The sequence below is a fragment of the Camelus dromedarius genome, chromosome 5, assembly GCF_036321535.1.
Source record: "Camelus dromedarius isolate mCamDro1 chromosome 5, mCamDro1.pat, whole genome shotgun sequence".
Lineage (NCBI taxonomy): Eukaryota > Metazoa > Chordata > Mammalia > Artiodactyla > Camelidae > Camelus > Camelus dromedarius.
In genome coordinates, this window is record NC_087440.1 from 301,269 (window position 1) to 321,987 (window position 20,719).

Genomic DNA, 20,719 nt, shown 5'->3' on the forward strand with positions numbered 1-20,719 from the left:
ACCTCAAAAAAAGCCCACCTTAATTACACAGATAAGTGGTTTACCTGATAAAATGGTCATAAGGTTGCTCACTGATCTCAGAAGAATGGATGAACACTAGTGAGAACTTCAACACAGAAAATATAAGTATCAAATACCAACTTCAGCAAAGAGAAAATATAAAAGCTGAAGAATAACTGAAATGAAAAATACACTAAAGGGGATCACAAAAGATTTGATAAAGGAGAAAAAGGTATCAGTGAACTCAAAGACAGGGCAGTGGAACTCACCCAATCAGAGCAGCAAAAGGAAAAACTTTTAAAAAGTGAATTTAGCTTAGGGGACTTATGAGACAACATCAAGCCAACTAACATTTGCATTAGAGGAGTTCCAGAAGAAGAGAGAAAGGGGCAGAAAACTTACTTGAAGAAATAATTGCTGAAAACTTCTCTAACTCAGGAAAGGAAACAGACATCCAGATCCAGGAAGCCCAGAGAGTTCCAAAAAGTTGAACCCAAAAAGACCCACACCAAGACGCATTATAATCAAAATGTCAAAAGTTAGAAACAAGGAGAGGATCTTAATTTTTCAGCAGAAACTTTGCAGGCCAGAATGGTATATAGCACAAAATATTCAAAGTGCTGAAAGAAAAAATTTCCAACAATAATGTTCTACCCAGCAAAGTTATCATTTCAGAGTTGAAGGGGAAAGAGTGTTTTTCCAGTCCCGCAAAACCTAAAGGAGTTCATCACCACTAATGAAGGGCACTAATTAACAGAATTATGAAAGGAGAAATCTCACTATTGAAAGTAAATATACAGTAAAGGTAGTGGATTAATCACTTATAAAGCTAATATGAAGATTAAAAGGCAACAGTAGTAAAACAAAAATAAATTACTACAGTAGTTAAAGGATACACAAGATAAAATGCTGTGAAATCAAAAACAAAATGCTGGGAGGTTTAAAATGTGGAGCTTTAGAAAGTGTTGGAACTTAAGCTTTTATCAACTTAGATTGATGTAAGTTGTAAGCCTTAGATATAATAATGTAAGCTTTATGGCAACCACAAAGCAAAACATACTAGATACACAAAAGATAATGAGAAAGGAATCTGAGCATACCACTAAAAGTCATCAGACCACAAAGGAAGAGAGCAAGAGAAGAAAGGAACAAAGAGGAACTAAAATACAGCCAGAAAACAGTGAACAAGGTGGCACTAGGTACATGCCTACCAATAGTTACTCTAAATGTGAATGAAGTAAATTCTCCAATCAAAAGGCAGAGCAGCTGAATGGATAAAAAACAAGACTTATTTATGTGCTGCCTACAAGAGACTCACTTCAGATGTAAGGACACAAAGAGTGAAAATGAAGGGATGGAAAAACATATTCCATTCAAATGGAAACTAAAAGAAAGCTGGAGTAGTTCTATCAGATGAAATAGCTTTTAAAACAAAGACTGTAATAAGAGACAGTGATGGGTGTTACCTCATGATAAAGGGTCAATCCAACAAGAGGATGAAACATTTGTAAATATTAAGGCACCTAGGAGCAGCTGACTACATAAAGCAAACATTAACAGACCTAAAGTGACAAATAGACAGCAATACAATCAATAGTGGGGACTTTAATACCCCAGTTACATTGATGCATAGATCATCCAGACAGAAAATCCAGAAGGAAACATTAGCCTTAAATGACATGTTAGATCAGATGAATTTGTTAGATATATACACAACATTTCATACAAAAGCAACGGAATACACGTTATTCTCAAGTGCACATGGACTATTCATCAGGTGGATCATATATAAAGGCACAAAACAAGTCAGTACATTTAGGAACACTGAAATCATATCAGACATCTCTTCCGCCCATGATGCTATGAAACTAGAAGCCAACTACAAGAAGAAAATTGAAAAAAATCACAAACGTGGAGATTAAAACAACTTGCTACTGAACAATTGGTAGGTCAAAGAAGAAATCAAAAGAGAAATCAAACAATACCTTCAGAAAAATGAAAAGAAATAAAAGACACCAAACTTAGGGGATACAGCAAGATTAGTTTTAAGAGGGACGTTCATAGCAATAAATACCTACCTCAAGCAACAAGAAAAATCTCAAAGAACCTAACTTTACACCTCAAGGAACTAGAAAAAGAACAAACAAACCCCAACCTTTGTAGAAGGAAGGAAATAACAAAGATCAGAGCAGAAATAAATGAATTTGAGACTGAAAAGAAAATAGAGAAGACCAATAAAACTAAGAGTTGTTTCTCTGAAAAGATAAACAAAATTGCCAAGTCTTTAACTATGATTTACCAAACAGAAAGAGAGAACATTCAAATAGATACAACCAGAAATGAAAAAGAGACATTACAACTTACCAAACTATGCCACGTATCATCAGAGACTACTCTGACCAATTAGTATGCCAACCAGCTGGACAACACAGAAGAATTCCTAGAAACATACAACGTACCAAGACTGACTCATGAAGAAACGGAAAATCTGAACAGACCCATTACTAGTAGGGAAACTGATCAGTAATCAAAGTCTCCCAAAAAACAAAAGTCTAGGACCAGACAGCTTCACTGGTGAATGCTCCCAAACATTCAAAGAAGAATACAATATTTTTCAAACTCTTCCAATAAACAGAAGGGGAGGGAACCCTTCCAAACTCATTGAGGCCAGCATTACCTAATATCAAAATCAGACAAGGACACCACAAAAAAGGAGAAGGAGAAGAAAACTTAAAGGCCAATATTCCTGATGAACATAAACACAGAAATTCTAAAAAAAAAAAAAAAAAAAAATTAGCATACCCAATTCAGCAGTACAGTAAAAGGATCATACACCATGAGCAAGTAGGATTTACTCCAGGCATGCACGGATGGTTCAACATCTGCAAAGTCAGTCAGTGTGATATACCACATTTACAAAATGAGAGATATACATTATATAATCATTTCTATAGATGCAGAAAAAGTATTTAAGAAAGTTAAACATCCATTTATGATTTAAAAAAAAAAAAACCTCTCAAAGTGGGTATAGAGGGAGTACACCTCAACGTAATAAAGGCCACATATGCCAGGTCCAAAGCCAACATCATACTCAGTGGTGAAAAGCTGAAATCTTTCCTTCCAAGATCAGAGGCAAGACAAAGATGTCCACTCAAGCCACTTATATTCAACATAATGTTGGAAGTCCTAGCCAGAGCAGTTAGGCAAGAAGATGAAACAAAAGACATTCAAATCTGAAAGGAAGAAGTAAAACTATCACTGTTTGCAGCTGACATGGTATTATTATATATAGAAACTCCCAAAGACTCCACCAAAAAACTGTCAGAATAAAATGAATTCAGTAAAGTTGCAGGATATTAAGTCAACATACAAAAATCTGTTACATTTCTGTATGTTAAGAATGAACTACCAGAAAGAGAAATTAAGGAAACAATCCCATTGACAACTGTATCAAAAAGAGTGAAACCCAGAAATCTAACCAAGCAGGTAAAAGACCTATATTCAGAAAACTACACAACACTGATAACAGAAATCAAAGGTGATACAAACAGAAAGAGACACTTGCTCACAGGCTGGAAGAATCAGTGGGGAAAATGACCATACTGCCCACGGCAGTCTACAGGTTTAATGCAGTCCCTATAAAAATACCAGTGGCATTATTCACAGAACTAGAACAGATAATTCAGAAACACACACACACACACACACACACACACACACACTGAATAGCCATCTTGAGAAAAAAGAACAAAGCTGGAGGTATTATGCTCCCTGATTTCAAACAGTCATCAAAACAGTACGGTTTTGGCATAAAAAGAACAACAGAGAGCCCAGAAATAAACCATACGTACATGGTCAGTTATTTTATGACAAGGGAACCAAGAATATACAACGGGGAAAGGACAGTCTCTTCAATAAATGGTATTTGGAAAACTGGAGAGCCACATGCAAAAAATGAAACTAGACCACTATCTTACACACGAGTTCACTCAGAATGGATTAAAGAATTGAATAGAAGACTGGAAACCCTAAAACTCCTAGAAGAAAACATACCTAGTAAGTTCCTTGGCATCAGTCTTGGTGACGATTTTTTGGATCTGAGTCCAAAAGCAAAAATAAATAAGTGGGACTACATTAAACTACAAAGCTTCTGCACAGCAAAGGAAATCAGCAACAGAATGGAAAAGCAACCTACTGAATGGAAGAAAGCATTTGTGTCACTTATCTGATAAGGGATTAATATCTAAAACATATAAAAAAACTCAATAGCAAAACCCCCAAACAATCTGATTACAGTTGACCCTTGAGCAATGAGGGTTTAGTCCGTGTATAATTTATACTTGGCCCTTCATACCCAGTCCTTTGCATCCATGGATTCAGCTCACCACAGACCATGTAATACTGTAGTATTTACTGCTGAAAAATATCTGCACACAAGTGGACCTGCACAGTTCAAACCTGCGTTGTTCAAGAGTCAGCTATAAAGAATGGGCAGAAGATCGGCCTAGACATTTTCCCAAAGACATACAGAGGGCCATCAGGTACATGAAAAGATGCTCAACATCATTAATTATCAAGGAAGTAAAAATAAAAACCACAGAGAAATACCACCTCACACCTGACAGAATGGCTGTCATCAAGAAGGTAGCAAATAACAAGTGTTGGCAAGGACGTAGAGATAAGGGAACCTTTTGTGCGCTGTTAGTGGGAATGTAAATTGGTGCGGCCACTGTGTATGGCGTTTCCTCAAGAAATTAAAAGTAGAACTATCATACGATCCAGCAGTTCTACTTCTGGCTTATTCATCCAAAGAAAATGGAAACACTAATTTGAAAAGATATATGCACCCCCATGTTCACTGCAGCATAGCCAAGATATGGAAACAACCTAAGTGTCCATTGATGGATGAATGGATAAAGAAAGTGCGACACACACACACACAGGAATATAATTCAGTCATGAAAAAATAAAATCTTGCTATTTGGGACAACATGGATGGATCTTAAGGGCATTGTGCTAAATAAAGTAAGTTAGAGAAAGACAAATACCATATGATTTCACTTATATATGGAATCTGAAAAAAAAAAAAAACAGTTCATAGACACAACAGATTGGTGGGTGTCAGAACCAGGGGTGGGGGTGGGCAAAAGGGGTGAACAGAGTCAAAGAGCCAAAATTTACAAACTTGCACTTAGAAAGTTAAGGAGAAGGTAATGTAAGGCACGCCGACTATAGTTAATACTGCACTGCATATTTGGAAGTTACTAAGAGGGTAAATCTTAAATGTTCTCATCGGAAGAAAAAAAATGTTGTCACTTATGTATGGTGACTAATGATAAGTAGGTTTACTGTGATCAAAGAGGGCTGCCGCACAGGGCGCCCCTGCACCACTCTAGGGGGTGCCATTCACAGAGACTGGCTCATCACGTACTGGAGAACCCATTTCTTTATCGTAGTGGAGGGTACAAAAGCATGCATATTTTTCTCTGGAAAACATTAATTCTTTACAGAACAATACATACATGTTTATACGGACTTCTGAATATACTCCTAATATAACAGGAGGCAGCAGACTTTTTTTTATAAAGGGCTAGATGGTAGCTATTTTAGGCTTTGGGGCAAATACCGTGTCACAACTACTCGGTCCTGCGGTTGTGGTGTAAAAGCAGTCAGAGCATATAAACGAGTGGGCAGACTTTAAATGCAGTTTGGAGCAGAACCAGGTGGCTGGACTGGCTTGGGGCCAAAGTTGACCAAACTCCAGATTACAGTTAAATCTTTAAAAGAAAAAATATCCAGGTTATCCAGGGGGGGTTGAGTAGAGTATGAAACAAAGGATTCACTGGAGATGAAGTAGCAGGAAGGTCAGAAATGCAGCTTCTGTAATCCGTGTTTGCTTTTTAATAAGTTATGGCTGTGAAAATGTTTGATCTAAATTTGACTTTTGTATGAACTTGGCACTTTGTCCTTTGTTATGTAAGATATGAGAGAAAATTGCTATTTTAACCTTGATTTCATTAGGGAACCATTTTTGTCAGAATTATCCAGATTAATTCTTTCATTAATAATAGCAAACCCAGCAATATCATCTGTCATTCATTGATTGTCCCCAGATGCCAGGCACATCATACACATTATTTCTCTTCCACACAACAGTTCTTCAGTGCAGACTTTTTTTGGTCTCCATTTTGCAACCAAGAAAGGCTGACTTTCTCACGATCATGTAGGTGATAAACCTGAGATCTGAACCTGAGCTGCTCAGCTTCAGAGTTCAGTGTCTTTTCTGCAGCACGCTGCCTCTATAAGATATATCCTGTTTTAATGCTGCCGCAATTTGGTTTTAGATTGTCTTCGCAGTTTTACTGACTTAGAAGAACTCGATGAAACAGAGTTATACATGTGCCACAAGTGTAAGAAAAAACAAAAGTCCACTAAAAAGTTTTGGATTCAAAAACTACCCAAGGTAAGTGTTGAGTTTTAAATTATAATGCAATTTTGAGGGGAAAAATGCTTATGACCGATTGGGAGACAATCTGTTCTGCATTGGTCTCTAGGGTTTTCAGTAAAGCTAAATAAACCCTTTGAGAATTCATAAGTAAATGTGTCCTGGTCACCATTTATAGTGTGTGGAGGGGGGCGTTTTCCCACTACGCCACTAACAAGCAATTCTTTGACACCGTGGGTGTCCTGCAGTTCAGCTCAGTTCTGACAGTCCTACAAGGCCGTCCTCCCCATCAGACACCCGCCGCAAGCCCAGGCTGTTAACCTGTGCATGCTTCTCCACGAAACTACAGACTGACGGCTCCCACGGCCCCCTCCTCGGACTTCAGACACTTGAGCTGCAAGTCCACGTTGTGACCTGTGCTTCTGACTGACTGGCTATAAATCAGAGGTTCCCACGGCCCCCTCCTTGCGTTCTATTAATTTGCTAGAGCAGCTCATAGAACTCAGGAAACACATTTACTCACTAGATTACCGGTTTATTACAAAGGATGTTAAAGGATATGAGTCAACCACCAGATGAAGAGATACAAAGGGTGAAGACTTGAACAGAGGAGCTTCTGCCTCGTGGAGTTTGGGGCCCGGCATGGTGGCAGGTGGAAGCGTAATGGTTCCCCAACCTGGAAGCTCTCCAGACCCTGTCCTTTCGGGCTTCATTCCACAGGCATGACTGGTTAAGTCACAGGCAGCCCAACTTCCAGTCCCTCTCCCCTCTGGGCGTTCGGGGGGTGGGGCTCAAAGTTCCAGCTCTCTCATCTCAACTGGCTCTCTTGGCCACAAGCCCCCGTACCTCATTAACATAACAAAAGGCACTTTTATGGCACTCTTCACTTGCAAATTTCAAGGGTTTTAGAAGTTCTGTGCCAGAAAAGGAGACAAAGACTAAATACATATTATTATAAATCACAGTATCACAGTGAGGTATTCATGGGAGAAACCAGTAACAAGAATCAAGAGAAAACCTGGTAGGCCGCCTAAAAATTATTTAAGAGACAAGTAGTTAACAAGTAGTTAATTTTGACTGAAAGGTAAACCAGGTGTGTGTTCATAATTTTTGTCTTTCTCTCTCATCCAGGTGCTGTGCTTACATTTGAAAAGATTTCATTGGACAGCATATTTAAGAAACAAAGTTGACACATATGTAGAATTTCCACTGAGAGGCCTAGATATGAAATGCTACTTACTAGAGGTAAGGCGACCACCGCCGTCAGCCCGGGGGGAAATGGCTCTTCAGTGAAGTCAGGTCTTCACGGAGGGAAGGTAGAGGAGGCTGAGGGAGGGAGGTGCTGATGTCACTGACCACTGCTCCTAACTCAGCCTGGGGCCCCGTCTGCCTTGCCCTGCAGCCCGAGAACAGCGGCCCGGAGAGCTGCCTGTACGACCTCGCTGCCGTGGTGGTGCACCATGGCTCTGGGTGAGTGTGCCGGGGCGCTCCTCAGGGCGGGGGGTGGCACAGCGAAGGCCCCCAAGTTTGCACCACTCTTGGTAATTCTCCTCTAACTCCCTGAACAATGGATTCACTCTGTTAAAGTGAAGGAGTGAAGGAGAACTTTCCTTCAGTGTTGGTGGGCAAGAATAGGCCTGAGAGGATGTTGCTAAGCATGAAGAGAAGGCACACAAAAGCAGAGGGGAGAAGCGTGCACTTGAGCCCAGCGTTCAGAACCCACCCAGTGGCTACAAAATTCTGACTAGTCTTTACTCCAACTGGTATTTAAATGGGCGGAAAGGGGGGATTATTTAGAATAACCTACTTCATGTCATCTAGCTCACAGGTGCATTTCTTATTTTGTTAGGTAACATTCTTGATGGCTTTCTTTCCCTGAAAGCCTGGATTAGGGGCGTGTACCTTCTGATAGCTGATCTGCTTGAGAATGGCAGCTTTTCCTGCAGACTTGGCAAGCCACTCTCCATGCTGAAAATCCTTTTTTCCCTCTGAACTCTGTAGACACTGTTCCACTGACTTTACCATTCATAGTTATAAATGACAAGGCCACTACATGTCTGTGCATTTCTGGTGTTTTTTGCCCTTCGGAAGGTTACAGGATCCTGTCCTTAGGCTTAAGGAGTTACATCAGACGTATTTCTGTTTGGTGCTGACAGGGACACCTTTAGTCCAGTGTCTTCAGCTCATGGAAGTGTTGTTTATTCCACCCCAACCTGTTTTCTTCTGGAACCCCTATTAAATGTATAGTGAATTTCCTAGATCTTTCACACATTTTAATTATTCTTTAATGATTTCCATCTTTTTGTTTCTAAAGACTGCCATGGCTCCCCCCACCCCAGATCACCACTTTTGGCTCATCTGTATCCAAGTTGAAGATTAGCTCCTCCATGAAGTCTTTATATTGTGGCAATCACATTTTTCTGTTAACTCTTTTTCATAACAGCCTATTTCTGTTTCATGGTTGCAGTATCTTTGTGAAGCCATTGGTACTAATTTGATTTTCTGCATTAAATTCCTCAGTGGTTAACTATTTTATCATTCTTCCTGGCACTTCACTTCCATATTATTTTTCTCCCCTCAAGAGTTTGCTTTTTCGTTGTTTATTCAGAATCATCATAACCAGTGCAACTGGCTGTTCTTGGTAAAGGGGAAGGGCTTCTCTAGCAGCTGACGATGGTCTCTGCTCTGCCTGCAGGCTCCCCGCTTGCTGGGAGGACTGACCCGGGGCTCCCTGTGTGAGTGGGGGGGGGGGGTCACGCGGAGAGAGAAAGGCCCTTGGTGCCAGAGGAGGAGGGAAGGTGCTTCCTTGAAGGCAGATGATTGTGTTCCCAGGCTTCTCCTAAGGCTCTGACGGGAAATCTGGTCCTGAGTTTTCCACAGGCCTTGACCTGTGCTTGTTAGGGTGAAAGCTCCTTCCCTGTTTGGTTTCTCCGTTAATCCAGTGCCCTGTGAATACTGCTTTGTGTGCTCCAGAAAACCCTCAATTTCTAGTCAGTCCACAGCTCTCTCCCCTGCTTTCCAGGGTCAGTATAATCCTGGTCATTTCAGTGGGTTTTGCAATGATAAATATGTGAGCTCAATCAACCTTCTTAAACTACAAGTCTCCAGAATTGGTTCTTAAATAACAGTACTTATTAAAATGTATTGCTTATCTAATAATTTATATGGTTGTACAGATCCCTTTGTGATTTCTATAGTCTTTTCCTTTGATCATTTGACTTTCCCTTGCAGAGTCGGTTCTGGACATTACACGGCATATGCAACTCATGAAGGCCGCTGGTTCCATTTCAATGACAGTACTGTAACGCTGACTGATGAAGACACCGTGGTGAAGGCCAAGGCCTACATCCTATTTTATGTGGAACGCCAGGCTAAAGCTGGATCGGATAAACTTTAATACCTCCTCCAAATCATTATTCATCAACTATACCGGACAAACATTTCCAATTTTCCATAAATACTTGATCCAAGATTTAATTTCATTATGCACTTTTCAGTTTCCTATTTTGAGTTTAGTTTTATTTTGTCAATGGTAGTGACTTATTGAACATGGGCACCAACTAATTTTTTTTTTTTTAGTTTTACCAGAAAACCTCAGCAGATATTTTGATTTGCTGCTTTAGTTGTAATAATTCAGTTTTTATATGTAGTTTCAGGAACTTAGTTCTACTTGACTTTTTTATATTACTGTTTTCAGTTCTCACTCTGAGGCACATTTACATCAATGCTTTGTACTCTCACATGCCGAAAGCAAGACGTGTTCCTGATGGTGAAGAGCAGAGTCACCGCCTGCTGCCTTCCTACAGCTGTGGTGGAGATCAGGTTGGCTCTAAGTCAAGGATCATGTGTGCACGTAGCCTGTGGCCACGAGATCTCAGTGACTGCTCAGTAATCATTCTCTTTGCTTGTAAACGGTAATGAAGGGCATCATTACGTAGACCGGGTGACTGCTGCTCTTGGTACCTCTCAAAGCTGCTGTTTATCAGCACCCATTAAATAAATTTGTTGGTTCAGTTGTACCTATACTGCAAATTCAAAAATTACTTATTCTTTTTCCTTCTGGTTTTGGGACATTTTTTGTGTTTTCATGGAGGAGACGGGTATGGAAAAGTCCAAGTAAGACCAAATACACTTAAGTCTTTAAAAAACTCTGTGACTCAGCTACATGTATCCAGGTGTCGTCCGGTGTGATGAAACCATAGCTCTGTCTGCCCTTCTGAGCCAGCGCCTAGGTCCCCGCTTAGCTGCGGCTCTGGGATGAACTGCACACCCACGTCAGTGCTGCTGCTTGCTTGGCCATCTGAGGCTGAGACGATAACCTCAGAATTGATTCTGACTGCACCTGCACTTCAGGCAACACCGTGGGGTCTGTTTCCACCGAAGGAAACTAGAGTTTTTCCTACTCTGTAAGTTTTAACAACCCTCATTGGCCTATCCTGATAGCAGAGCAAGATGAAAACATTCTCACTTTGCATGAAGTAAGGTTTCTTTTCTTGAGTTTAGTAGCCTTTGTTTTAAAGTTGTTTTCAAGGAAAACAGGTACCAGCACTATTTAGATTCAACTCAACTTCAAGTCTGGAACCAGAATCCCATCTATGAAGGTAACTGTGATTTCTGCCAAGTGCTCCAGGCCAGCCCGCTGACCTTAGGGCGCTCGGGGCATGATGTGCAAGTTCATGAGAAGGAAGGGCCTCCAGATGGGCCTGTGGGCTGGGGCCGCGCACATTTTCGTGTTCACTCCTTGTCCCAACCAGTATTCTCCTCCCTTCCCAGTTCTCTACGCTTGTTACAAGGGGCAGGATGTATTTCATATTAAGCCAGCCAACCAGGCTTTTTGTTAATTTTGTTTCTTCTGTTAAAAGAAAAAACGGCCCAGAGTTTCTTAAGTGTATGAATGTAAAAAAAAAAAAAAAAGGTCGGGTGGCTCTCCTCCTAGGTCGGACATCTGAAGTTGCAGGAGCGACATGCTCCACTTCCACTTTAATACTAGCTGGATAATCCCACATTTTCTCAGAGCAGAATACATCTGTGAAGCACTTTAATATGACCAGGAGCAAATTACAACTGTGTGTAAACTTGTACTAGCCAGTACAGCGGTCACTGGCCGTATGTGGGTCATTACATGTTCATTTTTATTAAAAACCCAGTTCTTCAGTCACACTGGCCACATTTCAAGTGCTCAGCGGCCACACCTGGCACAGGACCGGGCAGGCCTGGGACAGCTCCACCCGTGCGCAGAGTTCTCTTAGACAGCCTGCTCTGCACTTTCACTCCAGAGAAAAAGGCTTTGCCGTCATGTTTAGAACTTAGACACAGAGAGCACAGAGGATAACTAAGAAGGAAGCATGTATTTAAAATAGCTTACAATGCTGAATTACACAGGTCAAGCTACATGAAATTATATTTGATTTTTGATCTACAAAAATGACAAGTTTCACATAGTTTGATCTATATCAGTACATTAACACATTTCATCGAACTTGAAATGTGCATCTCCTTTGATCTTGCTCTTATGAATCCAGGCCCTTTTGCTTCGAAGGCACACAGCTGTAACTTCTAACACAGGCTTAGATCATCAGTCTCTGAATAGGCAGTGGTTATAACTCCAACAAGGAAGCCTCGGGCAGTGCTGATGGGGGAAAGTGGCCTTTATACCAGATGGAACTTACAACAGACTAGACTCCTTTGTTGGGGAACTGGTCCTCAATGGGCAACACTGTCGGTGTAGGAGATGAACATATCTCCCCTTTGAATTTTGTAGTGTTTTTCTTTCTTTTACTTCAGCAGAAGTGTTTTAAGGATATCACAAAGGTCCTTTGGAAAAGTGACTGGATCCATCTGAACTGTGCACTTGAACACCAGTGATGTAAATGTGCCTATTTGTATTTTAAAATTTAACTGTGCCGCCTTATCACACCTACTTCAAAGGCTGACCTTTGTGCTCTTCAGGGCTCTTCCCTTGTGCCGCGTCGCCTCTAGCACGTGTGTGGCTTCTCACTCGAGCTCGTGCTGAGGCAGGGCCTCGTGCCGAGTCACAGGGCTCTTTGGAACAAGAAAACTTGCTCAGAAGTCCTCCCACACAGGTGGGTGACAGGGACAGTGTGTGACATCACAAATCTCTCTCCATGGTGGAGAAACCTTTGCTTATCCACTGTATTCTGCTCAGTGTCTAGTGATGACAAATGTCACAGAATTAAACCAGCAAAGCGTACGGCCCGGGTTAAGTGTTAAATGTGTATCTCACCTGTGGAACCTCCTCAGCAGCTTGGTTTCTGGGGTTGGGGACATGCTTATTTCCTGAAGCCAAACCTCTCCTTCACTGGGTTAGTGTATGAACGTCTGCTTAGATCCACTCATCCCACCTCCATCGTCCTCTGATTTCTCTCACATTCCCTCTGTTGCTGACGTGGCCTTTCCACTCGGGCCCTGGGGAAGCTTCTGCAGCCAGGACGTGTGTCCCAGGTGACTAGCGTGTGGCTGCAGGAGGGCGCCCCCAGCAAGGCAGGGGGGGCGGGTGGTGGCGGCGTGCTGCAGCCCAGGGTCTGGCGTGGCCTCACCGGGTGCACACCTTCCCCCTCAGGTCTGCCTGCGGCCAACTCCAGGCTGCCCTCCACCAGCATGGCTGGGCTGTGATGTGATCATTCCCGCTAAAACCTAGTTTGTATGATGCTGAGAGGATTAACTAGTGCAAGTGATCAATTTCATTTACGTTGTAATCACATCCCTTTTCTGCTTCACCAGCCTGAACTGTTTTATGGAAATATCATTAAAGATCTGGTCTCTTTTCTTTTGACATTATTTCTGAACACTTTTCAGTGGAGCAAAGTAAATGAGGCACCGGCTCCAGCTCCAGGCCTTGTGAGTCTGTCAAAAGAGAGTAGTGGGTTTTCACAAACCCCTCACCATGAGGGGCTGCTGGAGTGACCCCAAGGGGCAGGTGGTGGTCGGAGCGCTCCTCTAGTGCCTGCAGTCAGGCACCCTCGCTAAGGGACTTCATCCTGTCTTTCCTCGTGACACTGACTGTATAAAACTGAGGCCCACTTGCCTCCTTCAGAGCCAGATTCTACCCTGAGGAACCAGCTCTGGGGTTCTGAGCAAAGGATCACCTTTTAAAGTCAAAGAGGCCAAATAAGTGCTGTTAAAAAATACACGTTCTGCTTTACGGTAAGCTCCTGAACACCGCCTGGCTTCCCCATGCCCCCTGCAAACCGAAGAAACAAGAACCACCCTGTGTCTACACCCAGCATTTTTCTGTTATCTATTTGGCTGTTCATATCAGTCTTCTAAAATTGAAGACAGAGGCGCCTGCAACCCAAACAATTTTGCCTTCAGCTCCCGTATCGCACGCTTCCTCTTGGCCGCTGCGCTGCTCAGAGGCTGTGCAGCTGCCGCTGCCGCAGCCAAGGAGCAAGAGGCAGGGCGCTGGCATCACAGCACCCCGGCCGCAAGCCAGGCCCCTCCCTGCAGGCAGGCCAGCGCGCGGGCCCCCCTGCGTTCTGGGATGCTTCCCCCAACCCAGAAGCGGCAGAGGGGCCAAGCCCCACCGCTCGCCCGGCCCGTCTCCTGCTGCTCGTGCAGGGCTGCAGGAATTAGGCTGGGAAGCCGCAGGGACCAAGGTGACTCCCCGCTGTGGCCGGCACGCTCAATGCTCTGCCTTTTAAGAAGGTGAAAGACCCAGGGGTCAGCGCTCCGACAAGTACTGGTTTGGAAAGGATCTGGGAGGGAACGCGGAGATGAGGCTTCCTACTAAACCCGACTGCGCTGCAGCACTGCCTTCTGCGTGGATGAGCACAATGAGAGCCCAGAGAGGGACTGTGGCTGTCCGCTGAAACTCTGAATAGCTAAAATGATTAGCTTGAAACATTAGCAGTAGCTAGTTATCCTTTCCTTGAGAAACACTTCTTCCATTTAGCTGTTTCTTGATTTATGTTGTTTTTAAGAAAAGACACCCCTTCCACTTCACCTTGTCAATGTTTGGGTAGCTGAGGCCCAGAGGACACAGGAGTGGGCTGGAGCGGCCCCCGTCCTTCCTTGGCTGCGTTCTGCTTTTACAGGCACAGCTGCACCAGGCCTAGAAGGCTGTAGTTCCAGGAGAGGGTGCCATTCCTTCCAATTCCAATTACAGGGGAGAAGGAGCAAAGGTAGCCCCCGAGGTGCTGTTCGCTGGTCTAGCAGAGGACAAGCCGGTTCCTCACCTCACCACTGACCCCCAAACCAACCAGCCAGTACACGGAGCCGGCAGTTCACAGGAGGGTCCGGGACTGTGGTAGTGTCGGCCGAAGGACTGGGAGCAAAGCGGTATTAGATAATGGATCCGTGGATGAAACTCAGTTACTTCAGGGAGGGAGAACTTAATGCTCCTTACTGCCAGGAACTGAGGACGTAAGGAGGATGGTGTGTGGCTGGCTCAAAGGGCAAGCTCAGACTGAAATACTTCAATTTAAAGTTGTCTCAAAAGTTTTGTAATAAAAGCGACCTCATTCATCCTGACATTTTGGGAAATACAGGCTCGATACAGCAGAGCACACCACTGGAAAAATGTAACGCCAAGTGAACTTAAGATGTGACACAAACACACAGAAGAACCTTGGAGAGAGAAGCTACTTAAGATAAATCTTTCTTGAAACAACTCAGGGTAAGAATAGAGCCAGTTGGGAGACCAAGGAAATCCCTTTGCCTGGAGGAGGCAGCACGATTGGAATAATTTAGCCTATTCTGGGAACTACCACTACTGAGCAAAAGTATCAGAAAAAAAGAGGCGTTACCCATGGCTTCTGCTTATATCTCTGAGCACAAAACTGTCACCCTTAGCTCTTTATAGACAACAGGTTTCATCCCACTAAGAACAGAGCAAAAGACTCATATTGATGTCCTAGAAAATATGAACAGATACTGTTTACAATTACAGTCCCTCCCAGTGAGTACAGACTGCAAGCGCAGACAGAGGGGTCTACCAGCCAGCTTGAGTGAAAATGCCTCGGGAAAAGCCAAAAGAGCTCTCTGCCTAACACCACTGTCAGCTAAAAAGAAAAGAAAAATCCCTTTTAAGGAAGCTATTTAACTTCAATATATGCTGCTTTTCTGCCAGGATTTTCAATTCCTCTGAACAGAAGCTGAGCCACAGACTGCTGCACGTATGTCTGGGTCCTGGCTTCCCCGTTCCTCAGAGCGGCCGCACCAGTTGCTGGCCAAAAATAAACACCATTCCTCAACCATATATGTCCACCAGCCCAGAGCTGGGGAGGAGCGGCAGGAGGTAGGTCAGGTCCCTGGGCTCCAGCCACACTCAGTGGCTGCCGCGCACCATGCACATCACCCAGCTCAACCGGGAGTGCCTGCTGCACCTCTTCTCCTTCCTGGACAGGGACAGCAGGAAGAACCTTGCCAGCACCTGCCCCCAGCTCCAGGACGTCTTTGAGGACCCCGCACTCTGGCCCCTGCTGCACTTCCGTTCCCTAACAGAACTCAAGAAGGACAACTTCCTCCTGAGCCCGGCGCTCCGGAGCCTCTCCATCTGCTGGCACTCCAGCCGCGTGCAGGTGTGCAGCATTGAGGACTGGCTCAAGAGCGCCCTCCAGAGGAGCATCTGCAGCCGCCACGAGAGCCTGGTCAATGATTTCCTCCTCCAGGTGTGCGACAGGTAGGCCACATGCCAGCTCTGCCGGCTCTGTCATCCAGAGCTCTCTGAGGCCTCTGTGGGCAGGGAAGAGCCAATTACAGACCAGGATGGCTCCGCCTCAGGGAGCCCCAGACTAGGCCCAAGGTAGGCCTCCTAGGCCCGTGCACAGCACAGTCCTCAGACGATGCGTAACATCACGGGGGAAAACAGGTGCCAGTCCTCCCCCTAGCCTCACACGTCCTCGAGCTGCTTCTGCAGAAAGGAAGAACTAGGCTTCTGCTGTCCCTGCCTTCCAGGCAGCTGTCCTCCCTGGCACCCATTAAGTGATGGGTGGGTCCAGCTAGGCCTCAGTTTTCAAGGTCAGGCCCCAGGAAAAGGTTCCAACATTCAGCAATCAGCCCACTCCTTACTTTGCCCCTGGGAAGCAAACCCTGTGAAATGCAGCTGAGGAAGCAGAACTAGGGTGCCCTGGGTTAGCGGAACCGAGCAAGGTCCTGGGAGCAGGGGTAGCGATAAATAATGGTTTCCTTATTAGATAAATAATGGTTAACTAATCTCTACAGTAGAAGGACAGAGTGTTTTAGCCTAAGTCTTCAAATGAGTAAACCAAAGCTCTGCGAGGTTATGTCATTTGCTCCATAGTCTATGATTGCCGAATTTCAGCGAATAAAAATTCAAGAGGCCCAGTTAAATTTGATTTCAGGTAGATGGAATAATGTTTGGCACAAGTACACCCCAAATACATCTTGTATTTGATGTGTCAACCCACCCCGGGCACAGAGGCTGAGCCACAGGCAAGACTCCCTTTACAGTCACAGCCTCCTGCCCAGCGAACTCCAAGCAAGAACATATGTCTTCAGCCAGGCTCTCGCTGAGCTTTTACTGTTCCTGTCCTGCCTCTGAGGAAAGGCACTCCCTTGGTTACTAAGTTCAGCCAATTTGCTGCCACCCAGGTTTAACAGCTGCTGTATCCTAGCAGCCCGGCAAGGAATCAAAGGAAATAATGTAGTGGCCCCACCCCCCCCTTTTTTTTTCCCCCCTAAGGCAGTAGGAAGAAAACAGAAGATGGGCTTGGGGCTGGACAGGACACTGCCATTTTGATGGGTTCAACAAGGCCCAGACTCAGACAGGAGGGTGACATATATTGGAGGTAGTGGGGCTTGCCCTGAAGTTGTTCCATTCTTGTAAGAGAACCAGGTTTAATCGCCTCAACCAGCAAGGTGTGGAGCGGACCTTCCAGGCCACTGTGTATGCACAGCAAGGGTCCCTAGTGTCACACATAAAACCAAAGGGCTCTGTGGTCAAGGTTCTGTGCTGAGTCCCCCACTTCTGCTACATTTGAACATGTGACCCCAGCCCAAATATTTAGACACTTTCAACCTCATTTCTTCATCTGTAAAATGGGATAAATTACCTCATCTCACAGGCTAAAAGGATTTAAAGACAGAGCAGCACTGGCACATAGTATTGTTGAGTATCCACTAAATCTAGTTCTTCCAGTAATCAGCTTGGTGGGGGGAGGTGTTGAGAGGAACAGCTGAAGACGGCAGGGCAGGGAGGGCGCTGGCTCCTTCTCTCTCTGGTTTCTTCCTGCATCAGCATTATTCCAGATTCTTAGAGGAAGGGATCATTTAACACCTTTGGGCTTGAACACCTTCTTAATCCTTACAACCACCCTAAAGGTAATAATTTCTCCCACCTGATGATGAGGTGGTTCACACCTTTGTCCTGGGTCACAAAGCAAGTAAGTCAGAGACAAATCACCTGAGCTCCCTGGGCCAGTTTCCTCTTTCACAAAACTGGGGTGGAGGGTTGATGTGAAGACTAAGGAAGGCATGTGAACTCAGGAAGAAGGGATGTACTCAGTGTATGGATGTGGCCATGCTCAGTCTATTTTCTTTCTTCCTTCCTTCCTTCGGCACAAGGAAGCTGAGCTGGCCCAGACAGGTGTAGTCAAGGGACTATGGGGGAGACTGATGGGGAAAGGGAATATCCCGGGGCCAGACTCCAGCTCCCTCTGCCTACAAGAAGCCAAATCCTGCACCCACCAGACAAGTCCTTCTGGACTGGAAGCAGTCTGGTTCTGCTTGCTCCAGGGAAATAATGGGTTACAATTGCCTAGAGAATACCCTGTGAAGGTTCTTGACACCCCAAATCTCACTTAAACCTCACAATCACCCCACTGGTAGGCATTATTCCTCCCTGCCGTGCCCCACCCCCCTCCAAGGTAAACTAAGGTTCAATGAGTAACTTAATCAAGTTAACACCACAAATAAGCCAAGTCCAACTTTGCTCAAGGTCTCTCTCTCCAGCAGGTGCTGGTAAGGTAGGGCAGAGAGACCCCCAAGCTTTCTGGACAAGCTACCCATGCCCCTGATTGTACCACTTCAGGCCTGGGTCTAGCTACCCCTGGTTCCTGACCTTTTCCAGTGGGGTTGCAGTTACTGCCCCACTCAACGGAGCTGAAATCAGGTGCTTAGAACCCACAGCCAAAACTCGGAGACCTCCTCCCATGGCCTCAAGGGTTGAAATGGACCTGTCTCTAAGCCACCCCACAGGACACCCTTCCTCCTAGTTCCCTACTGTCAGGAGCATCAGGGCCTCCAGGGTTTGAAGCTAGACTGGAACGGTCACCATGCACTGCTTCCCTCACCCACACTCAAGTCCGTAGAAAACCAAAGGAAGTACAGTCGTCCCTCCTGCAACCAGCATCCCCTAAGCCCACAACAGGACTGGGACTTGGTTCTCCAGTGGGGGCTCCTGGGACTAAGAGCCCAGGCAGAGGCAAATATGGTGGTGTGGAGTAGCAGAAAGAGCAGGGGAAGAGACAGAAGCCCTGGATCAGATCCCGGCTGTGTCACCGCGGACAAGTTCCTGAAACCCGCTGTGCCCGTTCCTCCTCTGTAAAACGCTGGGGGCCCTGCCGGGTCTCCCAGAACTGGCGCGGGGACCAACCAGGGAGCTCCGGGACGGGGCGTGGCCTGCGGCGGCCGCGCGCTACCACGCTAACCGCACCCTCCAAGGCCCCAGCCCGCGGTCACCGCGTTCTCTCCGCAGGTGCCCCAACCTGGCATCCGTCACGCTGTCGGGCTGCGGCCACGTCACCGACGACTGCCTGGCGCGTCTGCTGCGCTGCTGCCCGCGCCTGCGCGCGCTGCGCCTGGAGAACTGCGCGCGCATCACCAACCGCACGCTGACGGCCGTGGCGGCGCACGGGCGCGCGCTGCAGACGCTGCACGTGGACTTCTGCCGCAACGTGAGCGCGGCCGGCCTGCGCCGCCTGCGCGCCGCGTGCCCGCGCCTGACTCTGCGCGCCGAGCACAGCGCAGCCATGATCCCCGACCAGCCCCCGCGCGGCCCCCACGCGCCCAGCGCCGCCCTCCGCAAGCTGCTGCTGCGCTAGGCCTGTCCCGCCGTGGGGAAGACACCTGTCCTGGGCCTCCGGGGGGAAGGAGCGACGTGGCTTCGAACTCTAGTTCCTAGACTGCCGTCACATCCGCAGCCAACACGGGGATACAAACGCCTACCTCACATTACGATTTTATACATGGGCTGACTGCGAGATCAGGTGGCGGAATAGGAAAACACTCAGGTGTTTCTCACTGAACACTAGCATCCTTCCCTGTCCGCCCTGCGCACCGGGTTCTCTTCCTGGCTCGACCCGCAGTGGCAGGAGGCCCTAGCCCATCCTCGGGGGCTGAGGCTTCGGAAGGAGAGGGGTGAAAATAACCAGGGCGGGGAGGCGGGGCCACCCCGAGCTCGCCGGCCGCTCGCTGGGCGGCCGCAGGGCTCCGAGCTGGCCAAGCGCAGGGCGCCCTGGGAACGGGGAAGAGTGACCACCCCCACCCCGGCCCAGCGGTCCTGCGAGTGATCTCGGTGCTACCACAGCGGGAGGAGAGGAATCGCGGGCGCAGGGACCGAGGGAGCCGTCCAACCGGCTACCTAGGCTCCCGCAGGGCCTTTGCTCCACGCCCAGCCCAGCCCAGCCCAGCCCACTCGCCTGCTTTTGGGCAGATGCATTCCTAGGAGTGACTGCAGACGCAATTCTAGAAAATCCGCCTGTCGATGTGATTCTTTCACAAATTGCATTGTTATCCTTATTTTCTACCGTTTTCCCATAATAAAGGGGGGGGGGGGAGTCATTTGAAAAGCCTAAAGCAAAGACTTAAAAACAAAAGCAGCAGCCCTGGTTAAATCCTTTGATAATAAAACCGTTAAAAGCTGATGCAAAGTTAAAATTTTACCTGCTAGATTTGCTGGACGTGGGCACACGCCTGGACTTCAATTTCAGGGCTTTAGTCTGATGTCTCACCTTTAGCCACCAAAGTCTCTCGGTCATCGAGCAATCTCTTGGTCCCAGGTACACGAGAGGGGGTGGTGGTGGAGGAAACTTTGGGCAAGGGGAGAAGGCAGGGAGGATTGTGGTCTGACTCCTCCCATCACCAGCTGAGACCAAGGCCCTATAACTACCTGAGGCCAGGTGTTTCTTGTTAAAGGGGCTCTGATCCTTACTCACAGGTACCTTAATTCGTTGCCAAATATTGGGAAAACAGCAAGGAAAAAGAGACATTCTATTCTCAAGGAGCTTACGTTCTAGTAGGGCAAGAGACAGTAATTGGTGTCTAAGAAGATAGTAAGTACTGGAGGAGAGGGGA

General features: G+C 46.1%; 2 protein-coding genes across 5 annotated transcripts in view; both read left to right on the forward strand.

The window, feature by feature from the left end:
- Window positions 1-10,470, forward strand: part of USP3 (ubiquitin specific peptidase 3) — an 82,275-nt gene extending 71,805 nt beyond the window's left edge. For 3 of the 4 annotated variants that reach the window (XM_064485444.1, XM_064485445.1, XM_064485446.1), the window contains 4 exons: window positions 6,345-6,463; window positions 7,577-7,690; window positions 7,848-7,915; window positions 9,677-10,470. In XM_064485444.1, the coding sequence (XP_064341514.1) occupies window positions 6,345-6,463; window positions 7,577-7,690; window positions 7,848-7,915; window positions 9,677-9,842 (467 nt within the window). In that variant the 3' untranslated portion in view covers window positions 9,843-10,470. Of the gene's footprint in view, window positions 1-6,344; window positions 6,464-6,693; window positions 6,893-7,576; window positions 7,691-7,847; window positions 7,916-9,676 lie in introns of those variants that run through there. The other variant, XR_010380803.1, reaches the window with a different exon arrangement.
- A 5,260-nt stretch (window positions 10,471-15,730) lies between these two features.
- FBXL22 (F-box and leucine rich repeat protein 22) lies at window positions 15,731-20,280 on the forward strand. Its single transcript, XM_010993525.3, has 2 exons — window positions 15,731-16,085; window positions 19,122-20,280. The coding sequence occupies exons 1-2, from the start codon at window positions 15,751-15,753 to the stop codon at window positions 19,465-19,467; spliced, it is 681 nt and encodes a 226-aa protein (XP_010991827.1). The 5' UTR covers window positions 15,731-15,750; the 3' UTR covers window positions 19,468-20,280.
- The last annotated feature ends 439 nt before the right edge of the window (window positions 20,281-20,719 follow it).

Excerpts from the sequence above, each read along its gene's own strand:
- FBXL22 (XM_010993525.3), top strand. The coding sequence starts at position 15,751 with ATGCACATCACCCAGCTCAACCGGGAGTGCCTGCTGCACCTCTTCTCC. Across the intron at positions 16,086-19,121 it reads CTCCTCCAGGTGTGCGACAG|GTGCCCCAACCTGGCATCCG; the intron begins GTAGGCCACATG and ends TTCTCTCCGCAG.